Below are 25,731 nucleotides of genomic sequence, written 5' to 3'. Positions count from 1 at the left end.
ATATGGTAAAATGGTAAATTTATGGCATCAAAAGTCAATGAATAATCCTGTATCAACCTGCAAACATAGTAATATTCAAATTCAAAAATACTTACGTTTCTCAGTTAATGCAACTTCACAAATCCCTTTCAATCGAGTTATGAGAAGCTGATCAGCCACCACAAGAACACTACAAATAAAATCCACATTTTGAGATTCTAAAAAAAGAAAGAAAACAAGCAAAACTATTACTTTGTACATTATACCTATGACAAAAGTTCAAGTAATTAAGACACAAAGAAGGAGAATTATAATGACTATTTTCTAAAGAGTGGCAACTATTATAAATAGTAAATGTGAGACTTTTCTACCTTTTAAGTGGAAAGCTGTAAAGAAACACACCAAAATGCCTTGGTTCACACTAGGACCATAAAATGGGTAACTTGAATTGATCTTTTTAGTCTAGAAAGCATTTAGTCTAAAAATGCCTGATTTATTAAAATCTCCCATATTGTTAAACATTTCTCAATCTAATAAATAGAGGGGAAATTCAAATCTCAGCATCAAAATTATTATGTAGATATGTGTTAAGTACATATAACATATACGTTAAGAACAAATGTATATACAGGGAGTAGGGTGAATAATGCTTTTAGATGCTCATATTTTTTTTTTTAATTTTTTTTTTCAACGTTTATTTTATTTTTGGGACAGAGAGAGACAGAGCATGAACGGGGGAGGGGCAGAGAGAGAGGGAGACACAGAATCGGAAACAGGCTCCAGGCTCCGAGCCATCAGCCCAGAGCCTGACGCGGGGCTCGAACTCACGGACCGCGAGATCGTGACCTGGCTGAAGTCGGACGCTTAACTGACTGCGCCACCCAGGCGCCCCTCATATTTGTTTTAAATAAAGAAGCCTAAGGAGCTGGGAGGCTCAGTTGGTTAAGCAACCGACTCTTGATTTCAGCTCAGGTCATGATCTCAGTTAGTGAGTTTGAGCCCCACACCGGGCTCTGTGCTTACAGTGCAGACCTGCTTGAGGTTCTTTCTCTTTCTTCCTCTCTCTCTACCCCTCCCCTGCTTGTGCTCTCTCTCTCAAAATAAATAAACATTCTAAATAAATAAATGAACAAAATAAACAAGCAAGCAAGCCTAAGAGTACATTTTCTTTTTAAATTATAGGAGTTCCTTATTTAAAATAATCTTTCTCGTCCTGAGTACTATTAACGCCTAAAGCAGTAACCCTGAGCCACTGCCAGAATAACATAAATACAAAAACAAAACAAAACAAAACCACAATAGGAAGAAAAAAAGATTAAGAAGAAAAAATGTCGAAAAACTTTTTGACAAAGAGGAAGAGGTGAACTCACTATGAATAGCAAACTAAGGACTACTTCTAGAATTCCTCTTCTCCACAAAAGCAATAAAGATACTAGGAAAATTGTCAACTTTTTCAAAATTCTAGAAGTTAGCCAAAGGCTTACAGTAATCTAGGAAGTATTGACTCAAGAAAAATGGCTGAATCTTGGTAAGAACAGTGAGCAATGGAGCACTGTAGTTTTTTCTATTTAAATCTTCCCCTCCCCTCCTCCAGTCTTAAAAACCAACAAGCCTGCAATCACAGTGAAAACGAACAACCAAAGCCACTGAAGACAACAGAAGAGTTACAAAGCAACATTATTAAAGATAAGTCATTATTTGACATGTGCGGCAGGGCTTGTCTTTATTTTGACCTGACTCAAAGCTTTTACTGGTGTCAACAGCCTCTTCCCCCAGGGTGTTTATTAAAAACAATCAGTTGCAATTAATGTCGAAGCTGACTGAGACAATGATAATAGATGGAGCAAACAAGAAGCAGATAAAAAACATTTTTTTTAAATAAAAGCTAGGGAAAAAGGATGTTAATGATTAGATGTTTGTATCCCCTGAAAATTCACATGCTGAAGCCCTAATTTCCAGTGTGGCAATATTTGGAGATGGGGCCTCTAAGAGAGTAATTAAAAGTAAGTGAAGTTATAAAGGGTAGGGCCCTGATCCAAAAGGATTAGTGTCCCTCTAAGAAAAGAGATATCAAAGAGATAACTGTCTGTCTCCCTCCCTCCCTCTCTCCACAACACACACACAGAAAGACCATGTGAGGACATAATAAGAAGGCATTCATGTATAATAAGCCAAGAAGAAAGTCCTCACCAGAAACCAACCTTACCAGACTCTAATCTGGGACTTCTAGCCTCCAGAATTATGACAAAATGAATTTCTGTTGTTCAAGCCACCAGTCTATCATATTTTGTTATGGCTGTCCCAGTTGACTAATACAAATGTCCATGGGGGCTTTGAAAAGTCCCAAAATATTGCTGTGAAACCAGAAGCCCACATGTATGTGGATGACTATATACATGCCAAGGAAAAACTTAAGGTCCTAAATTTTTACCTCTGGCTGAACTTGAGGCTCTGCTAAAACAGAAAATAAGAGCTAAAGCAGAGTCATGAACTGCCTGCCTGAAAAATGAAGGCATGCCCCAACACACACACAAAGAACTCCGTGGCAAAGGCTGGGCATTTATTGGTTGTAGGCATTTAAAGAAATTTCTAACTTATCAGCTGACCACTAAGCTAACCCAGTAGACACTTCAGTGGTCACACAAGACAAAGAACAGAGATTTTACAGTATTAATTAGTTCAGAAAAGTCAAAAAGCAAACAGCAAAAACTTTTTAACAAACCCCAGGGAGGGAAGAGAATCTGACTTCAAAAGCTACCACATCATATTACTTGAAATGTCCAGTTTTGGGGCGCCTGGGTGGCGCAGTCGGTTAAGCGTCCGACTTCAGCCAGGTCACGATCTCGCGGTCCGTGAGTTCGAGCCCCGCGTCAGGCTCTGGGCTGATGGCTCGGAGCCTGGAGCCTGTTTCCGATTCTGTGTCTCCCTCTCTCTCTCTGCCCCTCCCCCGTTCATGCTCTGTCTCTCTCTGTCCCAAAAATAAATAAACGTTGAAAAAAAAAATTAAAAAAAAAAAAATGTCCAGTTTTCAGTTTGTGAGCTCAAGTCCCACATTGGGCTTGCTGCTGTCATCCTGTCATCACAGAGCCCAGCCCACTTCAGATCCTCCCCCCTCTCTCTCTGCCCCTCCCCCACTTGCACTCTCCCAAAACATAGATATAAAATAAAATGTCCAGTTTTCTATGAAAATTATGCAAGATGCAAAATACATGTTAAGTATGGCCCATCCACAGGAAAAAAAGCAACCAAGAGAAGCTCTCCCTGAGGAAATGAAGATGCTGCATTATTAAAGTTTAAATCAGCTATTTTAAATATGTACAAAGAGTTAAAGGAAATGTCTAAAAAATTAAAAGGAAGTATGAGGATAATGTCTCTTGAAATCAAGAATATCAATGAAGAGACACAAATCACAGGTCAACTGAAATAAGCAATCTGAAGAACAGAAAGAAAAAACAATGAATAAAAATTAATAAGGCATAAGAGACCTATGGGGACGCCTGAATGGCTCAGTCAGCTAAGCATCTGACTTCAGCTCAGGTCATGACCTCATTACTCTTGAGTTCAAGTCCCACATTGGGCTCTCTGCTGTCAGCACAGAGCCCACTTTGGTTCCTGTCTCCCTCTCTCTCTGCCCCTTCCCAGTTCATGCTTTCTCTCTGACTCAAAAATAAACAAAACTTCAAAAAAAATTTTTGAAACAAAAAAGAGACCTATGAAACACCAGCCAGCATATCAAGATACATACGGGAGTCGCAAGATAAAGGTATGACCTAAAGAATATTTTAAGAAATAATGGCAGAATAGGGAAAAGTAAAATGTAGAGGTTTTGTATGCAATGGAAGTTAAGTTGTGATTAGTTTAAAATAGACTGTTTTATGTATACTGTTACGTATATGTAAGCCTCATGGTAACCACAAAGGAAAAACGTAGAGCAGATAGACAAAAAATGCAGAGAAAGGAATCAAAGCATACCACTACCGAAACATCATTCAATCACAAAGGAAGACAACAAGAGAGAAAAAGGAAACAAAGGAACTACAAAACAGAAAACTGACAAAATGGCATTATTAAATCTTTATCAATAATTATTTTAAATGTAAATGGATTAAATTCTCTGATCAGAAGACAAAGTGGCTGAATGGATAAAGAAACAAGATTCAACATTATGCTGCCTATAAGAGACTCAATTTACCTGTAAGAACACACATAGGCTGAAAGTGAAATGATGGAAAAAAATACCCCATGCAAATGGTAACTAAAGGAGAGCTGGAGTGGCTATACTTCTATCCGACAAAATAGGCTTCAAGTCAGAAACAGAAGAGAAAAGAGGTTATTATATAATAATAAAGAGATCAATAAATCAATAGAACAATAAATACACATACGAGTATACAACAATGAAGCACCTAAATTTATAAAACACATAAAATGAAGGCAGAAATAGTCAAGAATACAGTAATAAAAGGACTTCAATATGGAAATTCATATTCAAATACAGATAGATCATGGAGACAGAAAATCAAAAGAAAACATCAGACTTGACCAAAACTACAGACCAAATGAAACTAACACATACATATGGAACATTCCACTCACAACAGCAAAATACACATTCTTCTCAGTGCACATAAACCATTCTTCAGGGCAGATCATACATTAGGCCATGAAACAAGTGTTAACAACTTAAGAAATTGAAATGATACCAAGTATCTTCTCCAACTACAGTGGTATAAACTAGAACAGGAGGAAAATAGGGAAATGTGTAAATATGTGGAAATTAACACAGTAATTCAAAGAAGAAATCAAAGAGAAGTACAAAATATCTTGAGACAAATGAAAATGAAAATACAACATACCAAAACTTACGGGATACAGCAAAAGAAGTTCTAATTCTGATAAATGCCTTAACAAAAAAAGAAGATCTTGAAAGAACCTTAAGGGTTTTATACAACAAGGAACTAGAAAAAGAAGTCAGCCCAAAGTCAGAAGGAAAAAATAATAAAGACTGAGCAGAAATAAATGAATTAGACATTAGAAAAACAAAAAAGATCAATGAAACTAAGAACTGGTTGTTTGAAAAGATAAAATTAACAAACCCTTAAGTAAACTGAGAAAATGATCCCTCCAAAAATTAAATCATAAATGAAAGAGAAGATATTACAACTGATATCACAGAAATGTAAATCATTAGAGATTACTGTCAATAATTATAAGCTAACAAGTGGATAACCTAGAAGAAATAGATGAGTTCCTAGAAACATACAAGCTACCAAGACTAAATCATGAGGAAACAGAAAATCTGAATAGTCAATAACTGAGTAAGGAGACTGAATCCATAAATCAAAAATCTCCCAAAAGTAAAGTTCTAGACCAGATGGCTTCATGGGTGAAGTCTACCAAATATTTAAAGAAAAATTAACACCAATCTTTCTCAAACTTGTCCAAAAAAAAAAACTGAAGGAGAGGAAACACTTCCAAACTTATTTTATGAGGTCTGGATTATCCTGATACCAAAAGGAGTCGAGGACACTACAAGAAAAGAAAATCACAGTACGACACCCCTGATGAACATAGCTGCAAAAATCCTTAATAAGAAACTAATCAAATTCAATAGCATGTTAAAAAGATCATATACCACAATCAAGTGGGATTAATGCTTGGTGCAAGGATGGTTCAATACATGCAAATCAACAAATGTGATACTATCGTAACAAGAGAGGAATAAAAATCAGGGCAAACTGATTTTCAGTCAGTTAAGCGTCTAACTCTTGATTTCTGCTCAGGTCAGGATTTCACAATTCATGAGTTCAAGCCCCTCATCAGGCTCTGCACTGAAAGCACAGAGCCTGCTTGAGATTTTCCCTCTCCCTCTCTCTCTGTCCCCATCCCCCATCATTCTTGTTCTCTCAAATACATAAACTTAAAAAACAAAAGAATAAAAATATGATCATTGCAGTAAATGCAGTAAGTGCAGAAGAAAAAATTCAACACCCATTCATGATAAAAACTCTCAACAAATTAGGTAGAGAAGGAAGATACCTCAACATAATAAAGACCATCTGTGACAAATCCACAGTTTAATATCATACTCAACAGTAAATATCTGAAAGCTGTCTGTCTAAGATCAGGAACAAGACAAGGACCCCACTCTTGCCACTCCTATTCAACATAGTACTGGAATTCTTAGCAAGAGTAATGAAGCAAGAAAATGAAATAAACATCATCCAAATTGAAAAGGAAGAAGTAAACTGTCTCTGCAGATAACAAGATCTTGTATCTGGAGAACCCTAAATACACCATCAAAAATCTATTAGAAGTAACAAATAGGGGCACCTGGGTGGCTCAGTTGGCTAAGCATTCCACTTGGTTCCAGCTCTGGTCATGATCTCACAGTTTGTGAGTTCAAGCCCCAAGTCAAGCTCTGCACTGACAGTGTGGAGCCTGCTTGGGATTCCCTCCCCCACAGCCAACTCTCTCCCTCCCTGCATCTCTCAAAATAAATATAGAAACTTAAAAAAAAAAGAATGAACAAATTGAGTAAAAATTGCAACATAAAAATCAGTTGCTTTTCTATGTACAATGAACTATCCAAAAAAGTAATTAATAAACCCTTTCACAATTATATCAAAAAGAATAAAACACTTAGGAATAAACTTAACCAAGGAGATAAAAGATCTGTATTCTGGGGAACCTGGGTGACTTAATCATTTAAACATCCAACTCTTAATTTCGGCTTAGGTCATGATCCCACAGTTTGTGAGTTTGAGCCCTAAGTCAGACTCTGCAATGGCAATGGAGAGCATCTGCTTGGGATTCTCTCTCCCTCCACCACTTGTGCACATTCTCCTTCTCAAAATAAATAAATAAACTTAAAAAAAGAAAAAGATCTGTACTCTGAAAACTATAAAACATTGATGAAAGGAATTAAAGATAACAATAAATGGAAAGATATCCCATGTTCATGGATTGAAAGAATACTGTTAAAATGTCCACTCAACCCAAAACAATCTACAGATTCAATAAAATCCTATCAAGATTCCAATGGCATTTTGCACAAAACAGAAAAAGCTATCCTAAAATTTATATGGAACCACAAAAACCCTGAATGACAGAGTAATCTTGAGAAAGATGAACAAGGCTGGAGGCATCACACTTCCTAACTTCAAATTATGTTGCAAAGCTACAGTAATCAAATACAGTGGAACACAACACGGAGCCCAGAAATAAACGCTCATTTTATCAATTAATCCTCAACAAGAGTATCAAGAATACAAAATGGGAAAAGGTAGTCTTTTCAATAAAGGGTGCTAGGAAAACTGAATGAGCAAATGCAAGAGAATTAAGCTGGATCCGTATCATATAAAAAAATTAACTCAAAATGGATTAAAGATTAAACCTAACACCTGAAACTGTAAAACTCATAGGAGAAAACAGGGAAAAAGATCCTAGTCTTGTAAATGATTTTTTGGATATGACATCAAAACCACACACAACAAAAGCAAAAATAAGCAAGTGAAATTACATGAAACTAGAAAGCTTCTACAAAGCAATGTTGAAAACAATCAACAAAAAATGAAAGGCAACCTTCAGAAAGGGGAGAAAATATTTGCAAACCATATCTGATAAGGGATCAATATCCAAAATATATATATAAGAAACTCCTACAACTCAATAGCAAAAAAAAAAAAAAAAAAAAAAAAAAAAAAAACAACCCACAAATAAACTCAGCTAAAAAATGGACAAAAGAGCTAAATAGATATTTCTCCAAAAAACACATACAAATGTCCAGCAAGTACATGAAAGGTGCTCAATGTGAATAATTATCAGAAAAATGCAAATAAAAAGTGAGAGGTGCCCTTACACCTGTTAGAATGGCCATTATCAATAAAACAAAAGATAACGAGTGCTGGCAAGGATGTAGAGAAAAGGGAACACTTGTGTGCACTACTAGCAGGAATGTAAAATGTATAGCCACTATGGAAAACAGTATGGAGGTTCCTCAAAAAATTAAAATATAACCACCGTATGATACAGCAATCCCACTTCTGGGTATTTAGCTAAAAGAATTGAAATCAGAATCTTGAAGACATTATCATGTTCACTGCAGCATAAATAATAACAGTAAGGATATAGAAATAGCCTAAATGTTCACTGATGGATGAATGAATTTTTAAAAATGTGGTATATACATACAGTTGAACACTCCATCACAACTATGACCAAAAATACTTTGTAACTAAAACATCAGTGTATTGCTTGACAAAGTATATAAACACAATCTCTTCATAAATTTTGATTCAATTCTTCGTCTAGTTCTTTTCCCTCAGATATATTACCACAAGGGGAAAAACAAACAAGAAAAAACTTTGTAAAGTGTTTGTCAAAACCATACTCCATATCATCAGTTCCTCATCTCAATCACATAAGTAGTAGGGTATGAAACTGTTCAATCTAATCTCAACCATTATATATAATTCTTGTAGAACTCATTTTCACAGAGGTAATGAAAATTTTCTTTATCCACTCCTTTACTATTAGTAATCATCCCTATTGCTTATTCTAAATTAAGCCTCTGTTGATGGCTTATTTCAATTAGATTAAAGATTCATGTTGATTTTGCCATTATTCAATTATATCTTAAACATCTAAAATGTCCTCTTATGAATACCTTTTATCACCACAGCTTCATCAGTATAGAGGTAGTCCAAAATAACTTTCAGTATGTCAGAATGTATTGGCATTTCCAGAGCTGTACAAGTGGAAGCCTAAATAAAGTAAAATAATTAATTTTAAACTACAAAAAACTACATTCTGACTGGTACAGAAAATTCTGAACAGGAATCACATCAAATGCAAAAAAAAAAAAAAATTTATAAAACACAAAGCTAAAATGACACATACGTTTAATTTTAAAATGCCTTATAACATGGAGTAGCAAGAAAAATTGAAACAAAAACCAAATACACTGGTATTCCAAATACACGTCTAAATAATAAAGGGGAAATTTTGATTTAAGAAGCCTTTCTGCAATAAGTTTTAATTCTAAATGCTGCTATTTTCCAGCAGGCTTCAGCATAAATCAAGTTTAATACAAAAATAAAATTAAGTTAAAATATCAGGCTCCCATTTTAAATTTCTTTAGTATATTATACTAAATATATAGGATATATTTTAAAAAGTGTGATTACCAGCCATGTGTTTTCAACTTAAATCTTACCTCAATCCATGAGCTACTCAGCATACTATGAAAATATTCTGAGAAAAGAAAAAGTAGAAGCTATTAGAACAGTGAAACAATACTAAAACCAACAAATCAGGAACTAATAAAAAGTATATTTACCAAGTCTGGCACAAAGAACACACTTATGACAAGGAAATTCCTTTCCATCCACTGATTTCATGGTCACATCACATAGAAACGAACTGAAAAAAAATTTTTTTTAATTGAAGCAAGAGTGATTTCTTTACATATTTAGCAAGTAGAAAATTTATTATAGGATTTGGCTTGATTTTGTCTTAATTAAAGATAGCAGACAACAAACAACTTGAGGGCATACATACAAATAAAGTACTTCATCTCCTTCCACTGGAGGAAAGATAATAAGGGCCTTATAATAAAGAATATTTAAAGGGAACTGAATACAGATAAATATTCAAGAACAGACTTCTAATTTTCCTTTTTCGGTACAGGCCAGACCAAATTTTAATAATATAATAGTAAGTGACATCATGATCAAAGGTCTTTAAGTCAGTTCCTTTTACAACCTATTCTTTGCTAAGCACAATCTAGATATCTCCATAGTTTCTTTCTCCAGAACTTATCACCTACAAAGTAAAAATACCTAAAAACAAAAACTTTTTTTTTAATATGTATGTATGTATTTTGGGGAGAGCGCAGGTGGGGGAGGGGTGCGGGGGGGAAACAGAGGATCCAAAGTGAGCTGACAGACTGACAGGAGCGAGCCTGATGTGGGGCTCAAACTCAGGAACCACAAGATCACGACCTGAGCGGAAGTCGGACGCTTAACCAAGCAAGCCACCCACATGCCTCACAAAAACTTTTTAATAAATTATATTCTAAATATTTTTGTTATTATTAAAAAACTTATACTAAAGGAAATAATCATAATGATGCAGAGGCATAATTAGTTTGGTTTTAGGGTAACACTATTTCCTACCTATTGAAAAATACAAAACTTGGGCAAGAAAAAATAAAAATTCTTTTCATTTATAATGAAAAAACTGTTAAAAAAAACTGTTAAAAAAAACTGTTTAAATGTCTTACTGAGAAGTTAATATTTTATCCACTTACCTTAACAGTTCTCCAATATTTCTAGAAATGAAGACTAGTAAAGGTAAAAGGGTATCTATTCACATATTTTGTTTCATATGTAAGAAGGGCTCTGTTCTCATACTTAGTTAGGTTCAAAATCTAGAGATGAAAAGTTTGTCTTCATTTCCTAACTTACCATTTTTTCTGATTTAGCTTTGATTTGTTACCAGTTTTCTTCTCAATAACATTAATTTTTCCATTTTCAAATCTGACTCCATCTAACCTGTCAAAGAGTAGATAAAAATTAAGTTGATGGACCAAAACGAAAATCCAGCAAATTACAGTACCTTACATCTGAACCTAATTATATAATTTATATCACCTAGAAAAGTATCTCAACAAACCCTACTCTGTGATTAAAAAAAAAGTACCATATATTCTCCTTCAATTTTAGTTCAATTCAAAGTACAGTTGACTCGTGAACAATGCTGGGGTTAGAGTCACCACCAGCACTCCCTCCAAGGAGGTGAAATCTGCATATAACTTTGACTCCCCAGAAACTTAACGACTAAGAGACTACTGTTGACTGGAAGTGTTCCCAGTATCAAAGAGTAGATCTGTTTGTATGTCTGTGGTTTGTATGTTATATTCATTTACATATTATATTCTTGCAATAATGTGGAAAAAAGAAAATGTTAAGAAAAACCTAAGAGAAAATACATTTACAGTACTATACTGCATTTATCACAAAAAATCTGAATGCAAGTGGATCTGCACAGGTCAAACCCATGTTTCTCAAGGGTCAACTGTATTAAATATCATCACTGACAAAAAATACATCAAAATCATACCACAAAGCCCATTCGTGTTTTTATATAGGAAACAAGATACACACTCTTCCTCTGCTCCTACCCCACACATAAGATTATACTTTCACAAGCAATATACATACTTTAAGAAAAACAAGAATTCCAAAGAATCTGACTTATATGACAAATACTGCCTTAGGCATTTTACACATGCTACACAACAAAACTACATGAGATCACAATTATCCACCCCCCCCCCATTTTCTTTACTGAGAAACTGAAGTTCAAAGAAACTAAGAAATCTTGGCTCCAGGCAGTCATAGTAAAGAGGCACATATAGGTATTTCTAATTCAAAAGATAGTTCTCTTTCCAGCATACCACACTGCCTACCATTCCAGATCCCTGTTATACAAACACCATAGAGAGTTCAAACCGACTAACAGCCTCCTCATCCTTTAATGTTTTAATCCAGTGAGTCCTGCAGAGATAGCTTTAGAAGAAAGGAAAGAAAGAACATATCCATGTACCTCCCTCTAAAAAGGAGGGTTGGGGAGAGAGTTGGGGGAGGGGAGAAGAGGAGTAGATAAGAAAAAGAAGAATTTCTAAAAGAAGGACATAATGAGGTTCAAGAATAGATATTAAGGAGAGGCCATACCTACTACTCAAATTACTGAAACCAAATTTCTTTGCAACATTTTGCAACATTCTTACAGGATCATCTTCCCCAATACTTTTCCCTTTATTGGAAGATTTAGGTTTGCTTTTCTGCTTTTCATTAACTGTGTGAGCTTGATTACTTCTGTAAACTTCAAATGCGGACTTCTGATTATCTTCATGGCAATTCATTTTATTTGAATGAGAATTCAGAGCGCCCTGATATTCTTCTGGTTTTTTGTTTAAGTTTATTCTTGGTGTGAAGCCATGAAGTAAAAAGTCACAAGTATCTGTGTATATAAATTGTAAAAGGTACTCAAACAAGTCAGGATGAACCTTCTCTATCACAAAGAGATGGCATCCTGCAGAATCTTCATCTTTCCGGTAAACATCTGCAAAGTCTAAAGTAGTCCCATCTGAAAGAAACAATTTTTGAAAAAAGTCAGAATGCACTGCCAAAATATATTTATGTGCAGGGAAGATTCTATTGCCAACTTGAAATGTCACATCATGTATGTTGTCCGTTTCATCTGTTTCCCTTAACAGTTTGCCAAACTCTTCAAAAAAGGATGATGAAGATACAGCTGGAATTTCATAAAGGCTAGAAATGAAACAAAAAATCATTTTTACTTTCAAGAAAATGAAAAAAAAAAAAAAAGCATCCCTAGCCTCTTCTTTTAAAGTACAATTTCTTTTTTAGTTACAAACTTACAAGACTTTATATCTGGTATTTCCTAAAATATAAGCATACTGCACAGTCTTAGATACTATATTACTCTTTAAAATGTTTCTATTTCTTTTTCTATTTTTCTCCTAAACTAAAATGACAAGATTTAAATTTTCCTTTAAAAGCAGTGTTTTCTATTTCTATAGGGAAACACTAGGCTATAAACCCAAATGACCACTTCATAGAAATTTTCTAAATGACTGTAACTAAACACAAAGAACTATAAAACTAAAAACATCCAAAAAAGGGTACAGTTCTCAACCTTTTCTTTTGTGAAGAAAGTGAAGAAAACCAAATATACAAAGAAATGAGCAAATACTTCAGGTATGATCCCAGAATAGGTCAGAAACTCAGGAAGTAAAGATAAACACCCACAAAGACATACAATCAGTCCACAACACTGATTGTTTCAATACTGTAAGAATGTTATCACACCTTCCCAATCCACATTCCACCCTTCCAGGGGAACCATCCTCCCAGTTTGTCCTGGATTGAGGGGTTTTCCAGGAGATGAGACTTTTGGTGCTTTAAATGGGACAGACCTGGGCAAACCAGGTTGGATGGTCACCCTGCTTCTAGGATTTCTTCCCAACAGTACCCTATAAATATTTAATATTTATCTTAACCTGTCATCTCTCTACTAATGTGACTCAGGAAAGATTTGCACTGAGAGTCACACTACCCTACAGATGACTATATACTACCTCTTCTTTTATTAATTTTCATATTCAAGGGTTAGATATTTTTTCAAACTACATAACAAATATTTATATTTCTCAGAATCTGAGAACCTAGAGTACATCTTAAATGAAGTACTACATCTTAAGTACATCTTAAGTACTACAATATAAATAAATATTGTGCATGTACATATGTATCTTCAGTATTTTCAATAAATATCAGTTTACAAACGAAAAGAAACTCTCATCATTTCCTATAACAAATTCCACCTTTGAGTTATCCAGCTAATATGATTTTATGTCTAAAGTCTCTTCAAGTCTTGGCAAAAGCAGTTCAATTAAATTTGTCCCAGCAGCTACTGAAAACAAAAGAAAGGGATTATTTCTTCTAAAAAATGAAATTTAATATATACAAGTGTACCTTGTTTTAGGATCTGACTGCAGGATTGCAAAGTTGCATCCACTTGGATCTGTGCTGACACTAACAGCTCTATGGGCAAAAGTAAGTTTCTCAAGTCGAATTCTTTCATACACACTATTTATATCAGAGACACAAGACACATCTGATGAGGAATTATGAAGATTTGATAAAATCTCTGCTAAAAAGAAAAATAAATAAACTTTCATTAATGGAGGCTTTATTGAAGCTATTAAAATGGTTTAAGAGTAAAGAAAATAGAAAAACAACTAGAATATGGAAATATCTTTCACATAGAAGTCAGTCCTCTTGAAGAACTATTTCCTCCCTCTCTTCAACACAATTTGTACCCTATGTACAGGTATTAAACAGGAAATTTTGGTGAGTCCATTCTCAATTATCCACAATTTCATCCCTTTCAGCAAAAACATCCTCCACACTGCAACCAAAGTTATCTTTCTAAAAAACAAATCTAGTGCTATACTGGCTTCTAAAATTCCTCAGCTTGCATTAAAAATATGTAAATTTAGCATCCTCATAATTTGTATGCTTGTTTGTTCCCCCACTTCCTTCTCCATTCTTCCATTTATTCAGCAAATATCTGAGTGACTACACTGTGCTCCTGTGATACAGTGATCATCAGTCTATCCCTTGTGATACAGTAGTGATGTTAGGCATGTCCCTACCATCTTGGAGTACACAATGTAGCAGAGAAGACAGATGTTTAAACAAATGATTGTATCATTACAAGTCAGATCAAGGCTATGAAAGAAAAGTAGGAAATCTGCATGCAAAGAAATGACTCCAGCTGCAATATGAAGAATGTTGGAAGTAATTAATAATAAAAACAAAGAGATCATTTAGGAAATGACTTTAATAAGAATCCAGAAAAAAATAAATGATAACACTGAAGTTACTGTAGCAATGAAACTTGAGCAAGTGGAAAGATTTCAGAAATACTTGAGACTTAAATGAAAAAACTTGGTGACAGATTGGATACAGGGATGGGCGGGGGGGGGGTGGGGATGTGAGGTGTCAAAGGTAACCATTTAGTTGGAAAGAAAACATTGCAAAACAGATGTGGGAGCAGAGATCATGAATTCAGTTTTAGACCACTAAATATGGCTAAGATACAATTCCAAGGACTTCCAACATTTACAAGTCAAAACCTGCATTTTGGTTACTCTCTCAAATTCACTCTATTTCAGTCTTAGAGGGCTTTCCTAATCTTACTCTGATACTCAAGTTATTTCAGTTTCTGTGCTCTCAAAAAACCTAACATAAATATATTAGTATTTTTACACTGTAAATATTTATATACATGTCTACTATCCCTACAAACTTATGAGTGTCTGAGAACAGGGGCCCATCTTACATATATTCTGTATCATCAAAGCATAGTCCTATATCTGGCAGGTAGTAAATATACTTTAAATGTTTGCAGACTTGCATAATCTATAAAGAAATAAAATACAACAAATCATTAATCACTCCACTGTGGCTTTATGATTTTGAAGAATGTTTGTAACTGTCTGAGTATAAATGTGCTCTATATATGTTTTAGCATACAATAACTGATTTATTTATTCAAAGGATAGTTTAATAAGGGACTACTATCTGTCAGAAAATATGCTGAATGCTAAGGATACAGTAAAGCAGTTAAGGTCCTTGCCATCTTAACAGTCTGATAGGAAAAAAGCATTAAAAAAAATTAGTCACAAAGATAAATACATGAAAACAAATAAAAATGAACTGCATCATGAAAATACAAAGGGAATATGAGAAGTGAAATCGGGTACCCTCAATTTAGATTATGGGATCTGTGAAAACATTTCTGACATACAAATTAAGCTGAGATGTGAAAAATTAGAAAAAGCCCTGGGACTACTGAACAAAATTGAAAATCTGAAGGTCAATGTGACTGGAGAGTGGTAAATGAAAGGGAGAGAAATCAAGATGATTTCAGAGACCTAGACAAGGGTCAGAGCAAGGGCTGTAGAGGCCATGTTTAGCAAGTGCAGAAACCATCAAAGAGTTTTTAAAAACACAGGAATATTAGAATGAGATCTTAAAAGATTGCTCTGATAATCAGTTAAGAACAGATAAAAAGAAACAGGAGTACAAATAAGGCAACATATTTTTTTGCAGTTGTCCATGTGCCATGGGCTATGGTGGGGCCAATGAACTGTGAAGAAGTAAATGTATTCTAGTTTCTCCAGAAGAAAAATCAACAGAGAATAATTATGAATGAAAGAAAAAAGTTGCTAAGCTAAGTTAAAAAACAATGCAAGTAATCCAAACATTTATAAATTTATAATCAGAAAAAATTAAGAATGAACTATATAATGAAAAGCTTCTATTTTCAATGGTGGCATCTTAAAGCTATCCTTTATATTCATCAAGGAATGAAATAAAACATCTCTATTTAGCAGCTGTTTAATACAACTACCTTTTCTTTTTAAAATTCTCAATAAATATGAAAACTTTATTCTTCCCATAATTTTCCCTTAAGTCATGAAATGTACTGTTTAAAAACTTTAACTGTATATATACATGTAAAAAAAAAAAAGTACAAGCCACTCAATTCTCAACGTAGGGAGGAAGAGTAAAAATGGAGCTTGGAAGATGGTTCAAATGCATCTGAGGGGCACGTGGGTGGCTCTGTCGGTTAAGCATCTGACTTTAACTCAGGTCATGATCTCACGGTTCGTGGGTTGGAGCCCCACATTGGGCTCTGTGCTGACTGCTCAGAGCCTGGAGCCTGCTTCAGATTCTGTGTCTCCCTCTCTCTCTACCCCTCCCCAGCTAATGTTTTGTCTCTTGCTCTCTCTCGAAAATAAACAAACATTAAAAATTTTTTAAAAAAAGAAAAAAAAAAAAGCATCTGGGAAGCGGTTTTTTTTTTTTTTAAACTTTACACTTCCCCACCCCTTGAGCCAAGGCTAGCAACAGTGTAATGTTCTATTAACAGTAGTGATCTTCTATTACCGATAGGAAGGAGCCGTGACCTCAAGATCTACTGAGACAGATGAAAGGTTGAAAACTCGATTTAAGTGGACTGAATTCACTCTGCTTACCTGCACACACACAAACCACAACCAAAAGAGGAGACCTAAGGGTAAAACCTAATAATACTTGTCAAACCTAATGATAAATACTTGCAAAATTAAAAAGTTAACTGAAAGGTACTTTATGTGCTACTCACGTATATGAACTGACCTTTCTTTTCAGAATTCTTTCTTTTTTCTTCAAACCACTTCCCTTTAAATCCTTCTCCATCCTGTGTGACAAATAAAATGTCTTTTCTATTTAAAGCAATATCAGAAATGAACACCTGGCGTGGATAGGCCCATCGACACTGCTTCAGGGAACTGCTGACTGATCTCCAGCAAAATACCTAAAACCAAATTACATTGGAATATAAATATATTCCCATACAGCATTTGAACAACCAAAAACTGAAATCAGGAAAGAGTATCTATAAAATAAAAGTTCTAATTTATGTTTCAATGTTCATTCTTCTATGGAAAAAAGATACTATAAAAATCTATTTTTAAAGAACTGTGTCTTCCAGAAAAAAGTATATCAAACAAATACGAAGCATTAAAAATATTTCAAAGACACTCCTCTTAAGAAGAAGTAATTTTCAGTATTACTTGTTTTTGGCAAACAGATTTGCTACAATGATAAAGAAAAAATTATGAAAGCTGTATCTTAGATATCAGACTTATGCAGTACCATCTATTTGCAAAAATGAAAATCATCCTATGAAAACCCAAACTTTAACTCTCAAAAAAAAGGAGATGTATGAATAATGCAATTATAAAACTAAAACAAAATCTTAGAGATAGAAAACTCATAATACAGTTATGGCTTCCAAGTGGTTCTGCAAATCTTAGTGTTCCTGAGAAATGGCTTAGACGCTGATGCTCAGGGATGGAGAAAATAATGAGAGGTGGGGTGCTGAGTTTCACAATCCAGCTTTATCCAGAGCAGCAACTCTTGTCTGCTTTATATAGTTGCATTCCAAGAAAGATCTCATTTGAAAAATTAATGCTGCTTAGTTTTAGAAGTTCAATCCCCTCATAATTAAAAAAACTAAAACAAAATGGTTATCTGCCAAGGTCACTCAAAAGTTACATAAAAAAGACTATACTGATTGATTCCTTCAGAGCTTGGTTTTTCATAGTAAGATTGTAATTTTGCAGAAAGTAAAAATCCAGAGGTATAAACTAGATCCATATTAATATAAATGAAACATATCCTAGAGTCAAATGTTTTTTGTACTATTTTGTGTAATCCCATGCCTCTGCTTCCATTAGTACAAATTAGAACTCTAATTCTAATATACTTCCCTATGTTAAAATGATCAACTATAGGTTTATATCTGTTCAGTACCAGTAGGTGGAGCTTTATGATTAATTCTTCAATTTCAAAAATGTCAAATTTTATAGCACTATGTAAACCTCAGAAAATATTCTCATTGTATGTTTCTACTTCATAAACAAATAACAATCTGTGTTTTTCTAACCACAGTGTAAAATTCTTTATGTTACTAATGTATACTTTTAATTTAACAATTTCATTAGAGAAATGTACTGACATATTTGAACAGGGAACTAAAATTAGAACTCTACTTAAATGGAGAGAGATTAGAGAGTCTTCATATAGTGATCTAGAAATACATTATCTTTTATATATGACAGTTACAGCCTCTGAAAATATACATACATGTATATTTGTTCAAAACTAAATCTGGAGAAGGGCAACTGGGCGACTCAGTCGGTTAAGTGTCTGACTCTTGGTTTCAGCTCAGGTTATGATCTCACGGTTTGTGAGTTCGAGCCCAACATCAGGCTCTGCACTGATGGTATGGAGCCTGCTTGGAATTCTCTCTCTCCCCCCTTCTCCCTCTGCCTCTCCCCTGCTCACTCTCTCTCAAATAAACTAAAAAAAACAAAAAACAAAAAAACACTAAATAGGGGGAAAACTTTCTAATTATGCACCAAATTTTTATTACTACCTGTTTAGCTATTACTTTTTTTAAAGAGTAGTTACATATATCATATCTATTCAACTTGATATCTTTATCAGTACTCAGTATACATATCAAATAATCCATCAAAATCCCTTATTTCCATTTTAAGCACAGTAAATGAAATCTGGAGCTACAGTTTTAACTAATGTTTCACAGGGCAGCTTTGTTAATGTCATCAAACTTTCCCTGAAGTACCAGCTCCATACTAATTAGTACTAGATATCAAAAAGAGAGAAATAAAGTCAATAGAAATCATTATCATGGTAATTCATGTTCGCATTACCAGGTCCTCTACAGCTATCAACTGAGAACAAAATTACTACATTTTTGCATAAATATACACTCACCCTTCCAACTCCATCCATTGCAAGAATGCAGATTTTCTGACCTCCATTTTCCTTCAAATTTTCAGGATCAACCTTGTATTCCATACGCCCCCCAGAAACAAGAACTTTTTTCAAGTTTAGTTGCCTAGGTGAAAAAAAAATTCTACATTAATATGTTCTCTAAAATACACATGCTCGATTTTAAAGAAATTACTATTCAAACAATAATCCAGGGTGATTATTGTGAAACGTAAAGGAAGATGATTTGGACTTTGGTATCCTTAGTCCCTTCTTTCCATAAGTTTCCCCTATATAATGGCCATTTCTTTTTATAGCAAGTCCCTCCCTCCCAAATGCCTCTACCCACACATATACACACATTTGACACTTAAAGCCCCACTTGCTAATGCACACGTTCACTCTATTTTAAGTAACTGATAAAACTAAAAGCTCCTAAGTATATTTGCAATTTAACAGAAATGAAAAACTTTAAATTCAAAATGAAACAAATTCTTAATTTCAAATATGGACAACCCTAAATAGCTACAGCTACCAGGAAAATCATTACTAATTTAATAACACATCCACTAGCCATTCCACTATATCTGCACATGTGATATGCCCATAGTATTGTGTGAAACCTACTGCTAGTCCAGTCATTGTACTCCCTTTCAGATACTTTGCTTGCATTAAGATTTTTTTTTTATTTTTTACTTTTCAAAATTACTATGTTGTAACAATTTGTAACAAAAGAATTTTCTTAGTTAGAAACTTGGCTATAACATATTTACACAATTTAATGTTATTAATCAATAACAAAATCTAATATCCAAAAAAAACTACCTCATGACCAGAAAAAAAGCTAGTCAGTTCCAAGAAACATTTATGTTCACACTTTCATGTTTCTAAAACTGAAATATGACCTACAATTAATACCCTTCCAACTGTTACACATAGAAGCTAAATTGTGGCAAACTGATGGTTGACATTCTCTGCTCATAAGCTAATTTCATGGATGGAATCTGTTTATGAAGTACCATCTCATTTACAATAGCAAAGGCACATTTTGTTGCATTTCAAATTAAATGCCTGATTGCTTATTTAAAAGTTAGATGGCGAATCTTTAGAAATCCTGCACACTATTGCTTCCACTAATTGAGCTATACTCTTCCAGGTAGTTGAATTTCATCTTATTTGTTCCAAGATGTATTTCTCTACTTGTATTTATTACTGTAATTATTGAATAAGATAACATATAAGCCAATAAAATATTACTCTTAAAAGAATGTTTTTTCTGAAAGTTGAATACTTTGGAATGACACATGAAATATGTAAAGCAAAAAACTGCTGTCAAACCAGAAATGGATTAATCGACTATATAAGATTGAAAATGTATGAAAAGTATAGGACTCTTACCATATTAATTTATCTGACAATTGTTTTAATCACTTGCTCCTTACACTGTTCAAGATGAAATCAGAGATGACACCTTCTGGGTATGGCTTATGTATGAAAGATAGGGAGGGAACCCCAACTGGTGGACCTAGTGATATTTACACCTTAGTTCTAGGATTCCCTGCTTTACCTGGCTTTTTGATGAGCCAACCAACTGCTGCTAAATTAACTGCATTCTACTAGACTTACTTTCAGTAAAAACAGGCTACACAAATATAAAGATAAAAAATATACCACTTAGTTATAAATACATGGACTGAATCCATGGTATATGATTAACTATTTTTTTTTAAATAAAGAAGTACATAACAAAAAAAAAGGGGGTACACATGAACCGATGATGATTGTGTCACAAACCAAGAATTATGATTAATCTAGTTTTGTGTACCTGAAGCATTAAAAAAATGAAATTTATAGGTCACCCTTAACCATATGTTAAACATAATTCAGAAATACTGCTTTATAATTTACAGAGAATTTTAATTTTTTAATGTTTGTTTATTTTTGAGACAGAGAAAGAGTGTGAGCAGGAGAGGTGCAGAGAGAGAGAAAGAGACACAGAATCTGAAACAGGCTCCAGGTTCTGAGCTATCAGCACAGAGCTGGACATGGGGCTTGAATCCACGAACCATGAGATCATGACCTGAGCCGAAGTCAGACGCTTAACCGATTGAGCCACCCAGGTGTCCCTACAGAGAACTTCTACTATATACATTCCCTGGATGCTTGTCAAAAGACTAAGGTCATCAAATGCAAAAACTCTTTCCTTTCAGTTTTAAATTTTCTCCATTCCACTTTCTCAATCCGACACTTCAGATCATATAGCATAAAGCTGATAATCAGAGTTTTGCTGGAAGAGTTATTATTAAAGTGAGATTTCTTTACAGAAATACACTTACTTAGAAGCCATCTTTTTGCACTGATAGTCTGTAAGTAAGTAAATATCTCCCCTCGTGGTAACACAGACTGTGGCCCCATCACTTGCAGCAACTAAAGACAAAGTGATATCCTTATGATGAAGGGCAGAGACCTGACGAGGAGCAGTTACATACTTTTCTCCATTGGGATCTGGCAAATAACCTAAAAAATTGCACAAATAAATCACAAAATATCCACTTTAAGAATTCAATTTTTTTTCAGACATTGTCATCAAGACTTCTTACCCAGTTGTCCACCATTTAGTCCCATAGTGTAAACAGCTTCTCTAGTCCATAGCACTGTATGAAACCTGCCTGCTGCTACTCCAATGACTGTCCTTCCTTTCAGATATTTTGCCTGCATCTATTCAAAAAGACAAGACAGCAGTTTACTATGTATCTATGAACTAGTACAATTTTTACAAGATCCAGTTGATGAAGGTATCAATATATGGCATACTCACCATCAGTACCCTCTCAAGTTCTAATGAGAGAATTCACTAACAGATCTCAGCACTAACACTGAGACTCTAACTCTTCTCAGAACACAAGACATTTTGATATAGCCATTTTAAGTCAGCAATTTTAACATATAAAAAATTGGCATGGTATACAAACCAAATCATTCAAACTATCAACAAGCAATATGTAAAACAGGCATTTTCATTTCATCAGAAAATGTAGTACTTTTAAATTTGACACATTTAGGGTCTTTCAATGGCACTACTGACATTTTTAGCCAGATGACTTATTGACATAACATATCATACTGATTGTTGTGCAAATATTGGCACATTCAGGGTCTCTCAATGGCACAACTGACATTTTTAACCAGATGACTTATTGATATAACATATCACACTAGTTGCTGTGCAAATACTGAACCACCCTTGCATCCCAGGAATAGCCAAAGCAATCCTGAAAAAGAAACACAAAACTGAAGTATCACAATTCCAGATTTCAGGTATATTACAAAGTAGTAATAATTAAAACCGTATGGTATTAGCATAAAAATACTCATGTATCAATGGAACAAAACAGAAAACCCAGAAATAAATCCACAATTATATGATCAATTAATCTTTGATTAAGTAGGAATGAAAAAACAATGGGAAAAAAACAGTCTCTTCAAAAAATGGTGCTGGGAAAAATAGACAGCTCCATGCCAAAAAATGAAACTGGATGACTTTCTTACACCATAAACAAAAATAAACTCAAAAATGGATAAAAGACCTAAATGTGAGACCTGAAGCCATAAAGATCCTTGAAGAGAATACAAGCAGTAATCTCTCTGAAACTGGCCATAGCAACTTTTTTCTAGATAGGTCTCCTGAGGCAAGAGGAATAAAAGCAGAAATGAACTACTGAGACTGTATTAAAATAAGTTTCTGCACAGCAAAGGAAACAATCAACAAAACCAAAAGGGAACCTACTGAATGGGAGGAGATACTTGCAAATGACATATCTGATGAAGGGTTAGTATCTAAAATATATAAAGAATTGACACAATTCAATTCCCAAAAAACAAATGATCCACTCAAAATGGGCAGAAGACATGAACAGACATTTCTCCAAAGAAGACATACCGATGGCCACAGACACATACATAAAAAGATGCTCATCATTAGGGAAATACATCAACACTACAATGAGATATCACCTCACACCTGGAAGAATGGCTAAAAACAAAAACACAAACAATTGTTGGCAAAGATGTGGAGAAAGGGGAACAAACCCTCTTGTACTGGTGTGAATACAAACTGGGGCAGCCACTGTGGAAAACAGTATGGAGTTTCCTCAAAATACTACAAATAGAACTACCCTATGATCCAAGAATCACACTACTGGGTATTTACTCAAAATTTAAAGGAATACACGTACACCCATGTTTATTGCAGCATTATTTACAATAACCAAATTATGGAAGCAGCCCAAGCATCCATCAATAGATGATTATTCAGCCACAAAAAAAAAAAAGAAAGAAATCTTTCCATTTGCAACAACACAGAGCTACAGAGAATAATGCTGAGCAAAATTAGAGAATGACAAATACCATATGATCTCATTCACATGTGGAATTTAAGAAAAAAAATGAGCAAAGGAGAAAAAGACAGAAATCAAGAAAGAGGTTTTTAACTATAAAGAACTGAAAGTCACCAGAGAGGTGGTGGGTGGGTGGGGAGAAGGGTGAAAGAGCGGATGGGAATTAAACAGTACACTTACCAGATTAAAAAAAAAAAAAAAGGAAAATGAAGAAAATGAAAAAAAAAAATTTGACATATTCAGGGCAGCACTATTGACATTTTCAGCCTGATGACTCTTTGTTGTAGGGGACTATCTTGTAAATTACAGGTTTAGCAGTGTCCCTGGACTCTACGTACTAGATGTCAGTAGCACCACTCCCGCCCCTACCCACAGTGCAACAACTAAAAATGTCTCTGCACATTGCCAAATGGCTCCTGGAGATGCAAAAGTAACCCCAGTTGAGAATACTGGGTATGTCCATATCAACCCAAAGCTCCAAGACAGCCACACAATGAGAATAAAAACAGAAATAAAATCTACCATTTCTAAAGAAATCTACAAAATGATTAAATATCCACAAATTCCACACTATAGGAAATGGATCTTCCAACCAAAAAGTACCACAGATTGGAGAGTACCTCTATTTCTGAGTAATACTTCCTTTTGATCCATTATTCATCCACAATGGAAAAGCATTAGATTTAACAATTTAGTAAATAAAAAATATATATCTAATAATTTTATTTTTTAAGTTTATGCATTCATTTTGAGAGAGTGTCACACGTGCATGAGGGGGAGGGGCAGAGAGAGAATCCCAAGCAGGCTCTGCACAGCATGGAGCCTGATGTGGGGCTCAAATCCACAAACAGTGATATCATGACCTGAGCCAAAATCAAGTCAGACGCTTAACCAACTGAGCCACCAAGGCACCCCATATACCTAAAAAATTTAAATCCAGAGGATTAAACCAGTAAAGAAATTTAACCTTTGAAATACAAAATTTTATGAGCTGAAAACACGTTTGTTATTAAGTGATGATTCTAGTAATATATTAATTTAGAGCACCACTCCTAGTTCTGTGAACTAGGTCTGTGAAATTGAGCAGTGGTGGCTGTGCAAATGGGAGCTGGAAATTAGAACAAATAACAGTGGCTTTTGAACCTATGTCCCCTCAAATAATCTTGCCAGGTAGGATTTCTGTGCAGAGGCAGATTTTCCATGAGGCCAATAAGCTCAGGCTTCTGGGTAACTCATTTGGATAGCCCATTTTGCATTTATAAATTTCATGTCTTTTCTTAAGGATGCCCTCAAAATTATTTGTTTCAAACCCCAAAAATGTGGATCCCCCTCTGTTTGTGAATACTTAAAAAGATGAGCGGTGTCTGGGTGGCTCAGTCAGTTGAGCATCTGACTTTAGCTCAGGTCATGATCTCGTGCTTCACAGGTCCCAGCCCCGCATCCGGCTCTCTACTGACAGCTCAAGGCCTGGAGCCTGCTTTGGATTCTGTGTCTCCAATCTCTCTGCCCCTCCCCTGCTCACATTCTGTCTCCCTCTCAAAAAAAAATAAACATTAAGAAAAATTAAAAAAAAAAAAAAAAAAAAAGAAAAAAACTGAATCAAAGGCAGTTTGGGGCTTAATTTCCCAAGTGCCTTCTTTCTTACTCCAAACAAATGCTAATTTATACTATGCTTAATGACTCATGTGAAAAATAAAGTATATACCATGGAATATAAGTAATATAAATTGCATATCAATATCTTCCATCTTTTTATCCACACAGGTTTTATAACAAACAGTCATCTTGTTGTTTTAAAAAAAAGAAGTTTACCTGTCTGGGTACATTACAACTGGAAGGTGGAGGAATAATTCCTAATTGATGAAAAATATTTAGTCCAAATGTATAAACACATCCATCTTCAGTCAGTACAACAGTATGATCCTTTGCAGCTGCCACCTGGGAACAATTATGACCACTCAGTCCTTCCACAAGCCTAGGGATCTACAAAATAAAATTAGCTTAGTATAATATATTAGTCATTTATACAAAAATGCAAATAGAATCTGGTGATACTGTATCCAAAATGACAACACTGATAAATGGCTGTATCTATCATAGGTAAACCCTACAATTCAGCAAGGGACAGGTGAATTTAATAGGATATGGACATTGGCTTATGAGTAAAATACAAAATCCCAGCAAGACATTTCAATAAAATAATTCAGTCCAACAAATGATTTTTGAGCCCTTATCATACACCAAGTGCAAATTTGTTTGGTATAAATAAAGGCAGCTCTTCAGCCAAAGTATTCAAGTACGGAAAAAATAAATAAAAATACAGGAAAGTACAGGTGTAAGGAGTAAATGAGTTTTTAAGTATAAAAAAAAAACAGTCTCTGACACAACATAAATGAGATGATAATGCCTAT

The 25,731-nt window shown here is 34.5% G+C and overlaps 1 protein-coding gene across 5 annotated transcripts in view; it reads right to left on the bottom strand.

The window, feature by feature from the left end:
* Nucleotides 1–25,731, bottom strand: part of IBTK (inhibitor of Bruton tyrosine kinase) — a 91,327-nt gene that overhangs the window by 41,182 nt on the left and 24,414 nt on the right. For 3 of the 5 annotated variants that reach the window (XM_053222532.1, XM_027057352.2, XM_027057354.2), the window contains exons 6-17: nucleotides 25,133–25,303; nucleotides 21,524–21,641; nucleotides 21,260–21,440; nucleotides 18,927–19,050; nucleotides 16,761–16,938; nucleotides 13,545–13,722; nucleotides 11,718–12,317; nucleotides 10,449–10,535; nucleotides 9,320–9,402; nucleotides 9,197–9,234; nucleotides 8,648–8,744; nucleotides 96–197 (exon numbers count right to left, since the gene is read on the bottom strand). In XM_053222532.1, the coding sequence (XP_053078507.1) occupies nucleotides 96–197; nucleotides 8,648–8,744; nucleotides 9,197–9,234; nucleotides 9,320–9,402; nucleotides 10,449–10,535; nucleotides 11,718–12,317; nucleotides 13,545–13,722; nucleotides 16,761–16,938; nucleotides 18,927–19,050; nucleotides 21,260–21,440; nucleotides 21,524–21,641; nucleotides 25,133–25,303 (1,957 nt within the window). The remainder of the gene's footprint in view (nucleotides 1–95; nucleotides 198–8,647; nucleotides 8,745–9,196; nucleotides 9,235–9,319; nucleotides 9,403–10,448; nucleotides 10,536–11,717; nucleotides 12,318–13,544; nucleotides 13,723–16,760; nucleotides 16,939–18,926; nucleotides 19,051–21,259; nucleotides 21,441–21,523; nucleotides 21,642–25,132; nucleotides 25,304–25,731) is intronic. The other 2 variants (XM_027057353.2, XM_027057355.2) reach the window with 1 other exon arrangement.

This window comes from Acinonyx jubatus, chromosome B2 (assembly GCF_027475565.1).
Source record: "Acinonyx jubatus isolate Ajub_Pintada_27869175 chromosome B2, VMU_Ajub_asm_v1.0, whole genome shotgun sequence".
NCBI lineage: Eukaryota > Metazoa > Chordata > Mammalia > Carnivora > Felidae > Acinonyx > Acinonyx jubatus.
This window is presented reverse-complemented; position numbering and strand designations above follow the sequence as displayed.